The sequence below is a fragment of the Dipodomys ordii genome, unplaced genomic scaffold (assembly GCF_000151885.1).
Source record: "Dipodomys ordii isolate 6190 unplaced genomic scaffold, Dord_2.0 Scaffold74, whole genome shotgun sequence".
In the NCBI taxonomy this organism is placed as follows: Eukaryota; Metazoa; Chordata; class Mammalia; order Rodentia; family Heteromyidae; genus Dipodomys; species Dipodomys ordii.
Genome location: NW_012267290.1, coordinates 6,127,501 through 6,134,789, shown reverse-complemented (window position 1 = coordinate 6,134,789; position 7,289 = coordinate 6,127,501). Strand labels below are relative to the sequence as shown.

The following is a 7,289-nucleotide window of genomic DNA, read 5'->3' as shown; positions in this document are numbered from 1 at the left end:
AAACCTCTTCCGTCAAGCCACTCTTACCTAAGTAATATTTGCACCAACTGCTGCTAAGCAGCACCCTGCATTGGGCCTGACACATGGCATCACAGAGCCAAGGATGTTTCTAGAGAAACAGGCAGAGCAAGAGACAGTAGAGGCCATGATCCCTGCCTGTGGGAGAGAAAGGACTTCCTACTGACCCACGGAATGTCAGTCACAAAATGGTACTTCACTCAGCAAACTAAACCTAGGAACAAGAGGCACTTCAGTACGTTACATGTTTTAACTCCATGATGAGTAAGCTAGTGGTTTCTAAGAATTTTTTAAATTATCTAGTAACGGTCACCCACACTTGATAGCATTTCTTTATAACATCTAAACTGAAATAAGACAGCAGATTTTTTGGAGACAAAACAGGTCAGTGTTTAAAAGTTCAAGAGAAGAAGAACTAATCCCCCAGAACCTTCTTCTACAGGGCGCTCAGGAGGCAGCACCAGGCCTGCCATCCTACTGCACGCAGCCTGGGCTGCCCAGCGCATAATCTGTTCACATGTTCTTTAATAGGAAAAGCTTAACTTCTGGGTTACACAGAGTCATGTGGCTTTGGAAGATGCACCTGGTGCTCTGCCACATTTTCAAGTCGAGCAGCATCTGTCACATTCAAGGGGAAGGCGACAGGTCATGAAAGACAGTGATCGAAGCCAGCTTCACTCTGTGGAGACATCAGGTCATTTCGCTATCACTGGACAGCATGAAAGATGCTCATGTCCAGGTTCAGTAGATATGGACATGTCCAAGGTAAGGCAAACAAACGCCACCAGGAGCCACCATGCATGTGGTTTCCAGCGTGACTCTCAGGCACTCTACGGACTTCTAGAATGAGGGAGGGTTGGGTGACTTAATGGTGTGCTAGCAGAGGGTCGTTAGGCCCAGCAAACCCTAAACTAAAGGCTAGACAAGCATAACAGGGCTCCTCTGCTCACTCCACCTCCTCCACCGCGTCTGTCAGCTGGCCCTTGCTGTGTCGCCGAATGCTGACCAACTTCCCTGCTGACCGGAGACTCCAGCGGGAGCTGCTGGCTGAACTGGACAGGCTGGTGTACTTGGTAGAGCCCTTGCTGTCACCGTCCCAGCCAGGCCAGGGTGAGTGGCTACTCCCCAAGTCAGGGTGAGCAGCGTCCACATGGGCCACCACATCTTCAGAACTGAGTTGGGGGGGTTCCCAGCCTTCCATCTCATCTGGTTTTCGAGACTGGTTGTTCTGTTTTAAAACCAAACTGTCCCAAAATCCAGATTTCTTCTCTGCCTTCAACTCTTCTTTAAGTCGTAAGTTAGTTCTGTAGGAAGTGAAAGAGTTTACTGCTGGTCACACTGTGATCTAAGGCTCTTTCCTAAAAATTTAATTGCTTAACATGAAAACAAGCCTATGTGTAAACATTACAATTATTATGGAAATAAGGAACAATTAGCTGCTTCACAACTCCATTCACCAGGAGCAAAGGCCAGCTCTCAGGAGCTGGCTGCCTGAGGCCACAGGAGGGGTAGTGCATGGTTTTGCTTTCCTATGCAGTTCTGTCATTGTGTCAAGAATTTCAGCACCCAGTAATGTGAGGAAATTGGCCACGTTTGTGACGTTCAGGAGACTGCAAATTTAATCCGTTTGCTTAGATACATCTGTGAATACAAATTATTACAGAGTTAAGAAAGGAGGGAGAGAAAGTGGGAGAAAAATGAGGGAAGAAGTAACAATGTTCAACAAGAACTGTACTCATTACCTTACTTAGGCAACTGTAACCCCTCTGTACATCATCTGCAGAATAAAACAAAATTTTTAAAAACCTGGGTCTAGACTGGAAAACAAGTGGGAGGACATTCACCAAGTGGGTTTTCTATAGGGTTGCTTCTGTGTTAGGCTTCTCTCAAGCATTTAGTAGATAATTTGCTCTACAAAGGTAAGACTCAAGAAGGAAATGAACAAAAAGCATGCACGGGCCAGTGGCCTACACTAACTTCCCACAAGTGTCACTTGGGGCCTGTTTGGGACACTGGGCTCTGGCTGGGTTCTGCGGGCCACCCAGTGGCTGCACGACCACTTACACTGTCCTCCCAGACCAAGGGCAAAGTGAAGCCACAGGTCCCCACAGTACAACACAAAGGGACCCCGGACCTGCCTGAGAGTAACAGAGCGGCCATGGCCATGTCTTCTGCCAGAAGACAATAACCTGTCATCACCAAGCAGCGCTAAGAGTGTGTTGTGACTTTTTAAAATACTTATAATAAGATGGCAGTAATATGTCAGTTTGGAGCTATTTGATTTTAAAATCTTTTACCATTTTCCACTCAATCCTTAGCAATTTTGTTCTTTTTTTCCTTGATCTTTGGGATGACGTAGGAAGCGATGCTGTGCTCAGTGTGCCCAGCCTTAAGCAGCATGTTGGCAGGGATTCTGTGCTACACATCTCTTAAAGTTTTTGAGCATGATAGACTGCTTTAAGGCCAGTAAATTCAATTTACAATCCCAAGTTCTTTTTTACTTTTCAGTAGCATTTCAAAATGCATGTCACTTGCGTGGCCTTTCACCAAAAGTGTGTTTCATTGTCTCTTGTCTCCAGAGCATCTGGAGTACATACTCGTTTCTAGGCACCCACAGGGGAAGGAGACTGGGGCGGGCACCTCTCACGGCCAGTGGGGTCTGGAGCAGCAGGGCTGCTCGGGCCACACCCTTTCAACACCTCCACCACAGCTACCTCGGCCACCTCCCGGTGACTTCCTCCCTTCTGGAGACAGATTGCTGATGACTTACACTTTGGACTTGGGAGATTTGCATCTCTCGAGCAGATGTTCTTTGTCGTCTTTACTAAACAGAGAAGTTCCTTCCTTCCAGCCTCGGAAACCTGCGCCCTGAACCTGATGAAAGGTTAAAAGAAATGTCAAACTGGCATAGTGAATCTACAGATGCACTTCCAGCTCCCGTTAATGATGAGGATCGTAATTTCACGTGTCTGTGACTGAGGACACCCTAGAGCACAGGCAGGCACCTGGATGGTGGCGTATGTGACCCGTCCAGGCTGCATGCTGCCTGGGCATGAGGGAGGGCCACCCTGTGGCCAAGCACAGCACAGCATGTTCAGGAGCCAGTGTTACAGTTACGATCACCACTATTCCTGGGTGCTGACCTTGGATGGTGAAGACAGTGCCGTGGACCTGGCCACACCAGCCCACCAGACACGTGGTCACACGCAGTGCTGAGAGGCCAGCAGCTGAGGGACTGACCAGGATGTCCTGGCAGGGCACAGCACTGCATGGCACTATTCACGCCCACCTCGAACCTCCTCACACCCGCACACACCACCATCCTAACCACCCGTGCCTGCCCCGAGGAGCCACGGCGTCCTGTGAGACACTTGTCACTCATCATGCTGACAAGTTGCAAACAACAAGGCTTCTGATCTGATGAAGCTTCTGACACAAGTAGAAGTCGATCTCTGACACGTGGGATCCCAACCCTAGAGAAGGAGGCCATGTCAGGGAGATGGCTTCTACCATCCAGAAGGGCATTCTCAGCCCCAGGGACTGCTCACTTCCTTCAGACTCAGCACTGCAGAGACTAAACTTGCCCCTGGCCTCCACAGAAACCAAATGTTGAGAAGAATGTGGATGCTGACCAAATGATTTAATTGGTGTTTCACGTAAGACCCCACAATATTCTACAATTAATGGCACATGGGATCTGTTAAATACCATAACAGGAAGAAAAGATCAATGAAGTAGCTCTGTGACAGCCACCATTCAGCCCTGCTGGGCTGGTTTGGAGTGGGGAACTATCATGGACAGCTATGTTAAAAGTATGTTGCAACGGAACAAAAGAAATATAGAAGAAACCAGTTCTGAACATTCAATATCAAGACAGCAATGACACAGGATCCAATGTGAAGCCCAGTGTGTGGAGACAGGTGTAGAAAGAGAGCGTGAGCGAGGACCACAGTGCCCACCCTTCCCTCCTCAGGCAAGAGCCCTGTCCACACATCTGGACAGAGGTATGTCCTCTGAGAGGCCAGCTTCTCAAGCCTGCTGGGGTCAAGATCACAGACACTACACCCACACCAAAGACACCCCAGTGCCAGAAAGCACAGGCCTTACGGCCCGCTGGCCACACTAGGTGCTGCGTGGCCCTGAGTCCAGTGCCAGTCTAACATTTCAGGTCTCTACATGGACCTAGCTGGTGACACAGGTTAGGAGAAGTCTGTGAAAGGCTGGTGCAGACACCACACTTTTAGGGAAGCTTTTTCTGAAGTCCCCGGTGTTCTCTGGTCTGGGGCATGTGATGGGGACCAGCATCTCAGCCGGTCATACTGCACCAGCACAGCTGCTCAAGACCAAAGGTCTACTCCCACTTTTGCCTTCTCCATCTACTCATAGCCAGCCCTTGACCGTGAGGAAATCCTTACTGGGAATTTACCCGCATCTCATACAGACTCCCACAAGGTCTGGGAGACTTTGTTCCCAGAATAGCCATGCCCTCCTTCATTTGGCAAATGCTCCTCCCACCAAGGGGTTTGCATATCTTGTGTGACATCAAATCTGCTTAGCTAGAAGCGTTTCACAGGGTTCATTAAATTTACATTCTGTTAGCTTTAGCTGACAGGAGGAGCAGAACAGACTTCAGGCAATGTGGCCTGATGAACGCCCACAACTGACAGGGGAGCCATGCCTGCCCTGGGCACCGTCCAGACAGCACGAGGGGCCCAGGACCCGCCGGGGAGCCATGCCTGCCCTGGGCACCGACCAGAGAGCATTAGGGGTGGAACCCTAACCACCCAGAGTGCTTCTGAGGGACAGCTGATTCTGAGTCCCAAGATGAGTAAGAGCTCTCAACTCCTTGAGTATGTCTACTGAAAACCCGTCATGAACTGAATCATTGCTGACACTCAACAAACCAGGATGAATTCAGCCACAGATCCTTATGCAGACTAACTCTACCCAACACAAAAGCAGTGGAGCACCTCCAACAGCCCTTTCAGTCCCAGTTTCTGACCCTCTGCAGACACCCGTGCGCCACTGCTTGAACTAAGAACACACCATCTGAACACATCGTGTCTCTGTGAGGCGCAGCAGCTTTGCTTCCCCCCTTCTCACAGCACAGCTGAGACATGCCACACCTTGTGTTCAGCTGGTGAAGCATCTCAGAGCTCTGACAAGCCCCACGCCACTCCACGGCCTATACAGACACTTCCATTTACAGGACTGTGCACCCTTTGCCCAGTGGGCATCCTGTGCCCCCAGCTCGAAGCAGTGCCCAGCTTGTCTTAATCTTCCCACAGCCTAGCCCCCAGCTCAGGGTTCAGAGGGTTCCCCCAACTTACACTGTGTCCTACAGGTATAGGAATCTCCCTTATGATAGCTCAACCCCGGATATCCCTACAGCTCTGCCAGAGTTGTGAGGATCCAAGACCCCACTTGGCAGGCAGGTCCTGGGTCTGTCTTGATGCTCACTGGGAAACAAGAAGGTGAAAGGCATTCAAAGGTTGTATCCTCAGTGCAAGCTGACAGTGCAGTGAAGCCTGGTGAGCAGCAATGCATGACTATAGACAAATGCTTCATGCCAGACGCCTCTCCTTCATGTCTCCACAGTGTCTACAGAAGGTAAGTAAGAAACTTCATGGTGGAGAAGCACTGCCTGCCCGGCAGATATGGCTAAGCAGGAAGCTGATCCTAACGGTCCAGACATGTGCCCAATGCAGGCCTTGGTGGGTCGCACCAGGACCCACCAACATGGCTCTTCTTCTGGGATCCTCTCTGTAGCTGTACTTTGGGATGGTACAAAAAACTCAAATCCTATCCTGGGAGCATGGAAAAAAAATCAAGACTAGAAAGGGGTGCCAAACAAATATAGTAATGGTGTGAGTGCCAAGGAGATAGCCCACAGCAGTGAGAAAGTAAGTTTAGCACAGAAGGTGTAAACCTTTGTCTTTCCCAGTAACTCTTCACTTGCAAAAAGGGCTCTGTGCTCCACGTAGAATGAAAACTGGGTGCCAGTGGCTTACACCTATAATCCTAGCTATTCAGGAGCCTGGGATCTGTGGACTGAGCTTCAAAACCAGCCCAGGCAGAAAGGTCCAGAAGACCCCTATCTCCAATTAACCAGCAAAAAGCTGGAAGTGGTATAGCTCATGTGGCTGAATGCCAACCTTGAGCTAAGAAGCCAAGTGAGGGCTGGGAAGGTGGCTCAGAGGTAGAGCGCTTGCCTTGCATGCCAGAGGCCCTGGGTTCGATTCCTCAGCACCACATAAGCAAAAAGAAAAAAGCCATTCAAAGTGGTGCTGTGGCTCAAGTGGCAGAGCGCTAGCCTTGAGCTGAAGAGCTGAGGGACAGCACCCAGGCCCAGAGTTCAGGCCCCACGACCGGACACCCCAAAAAAATAAATAAATAAAAAAGAAGCCAAGCGAGAGGAAAAGAGCCCAGAACTGCAACAAAATAAGGGAAGGAAGCTCCGCAGACAAGGGTCTGGCCTCGTGTAGGCCCTTGCCACACATGCCATGTGAACCCTCGCTGAGCATGGCCCACGCACCCCCACGGTACACACGCACATGTCTTTACTGTGCACACTCCACATACACCTCCACCTTACTGTACATATTACCCACCACATTGAGTGACTTGGTCACTGTCCCATGTCAGACTGACTGTCACGGTGTTAGTACTTACCATCAAGTGACTTTTACTGTACCTTAGTAGCAGCCCAAAGTATAAGAGTCGTGATACTGCAACTTCGTTATGTCTAACAGTTGTTCTCTGTCTCTTATTTTGTCTGATTTGCACTGAGTTTTACCATTGGTGTGTATGTACAGAAAGAGTGTGCATAGGGCTTGTTACTATCTGCAGTTTCAAGATATTAGAGGGTGAGTAAGGGTGAAGAAGATGAAGGAGACACATACCAAAGGGCTATGGCCCCTGCCACCGACATGCCACAACGCTTTCTGACATAGACCAAGACTGAATGCACACGCTTGACGTGGAGCTAAACACATCCTGGGCCCGGCCCTGCCACATCTGTTCACAACTCCAAAACCTTTTCTAGAGAAGACCTATGTTGAGAGCTGGCTGCAAAGAGGGGCTAAGCTATGTCTTGAAGCTTCTCTGCACAAAAGATTCTAGGGTAGCACTGGCTATGGAGGAACCAGCAGAGTGTCAGTCCCAAAGAGGGTCTGCCAGTGTCCCATTCTGTACCGTGACGTGATTGTCACCATGAGTCCGTCACTGCCAGCGTCCTGTTCTGTACGTGACGTGATTGTCACCATGAGTCC

General features: G+C 49.8%; 1 protein-coding gene across 1 annotated transcript in view; it reads right to left on the bottom strand.

Annotated features, from left to right (window-relative positions):
• Window positions 1-707: 707 nt before the first annotated feature.
• The window catches only part of Tdrp (testis development related protein), a 9,761-nt gene continuing 3,179 nt past the window's right edge, over window positions 708-7,289 (bottom strand). Inside the window, exons 3-4 of the mRNA XM_013024219.1 lie at window positions 2,789-2,892; window positions 708-1,322 (exon numbers count right to left, since the gene is read on the bottom strand). Coding sequence (XP_012879673.1) covers window positions 965-1,322; window positions 2,789-2,892 — 462 coding nt within the window. The 3' untranslated portion in view covers window positions 708-964. The remainder of the gene's footprint in view (window positions 1,323-2,788; window positions 2,893-7,289) is intronic.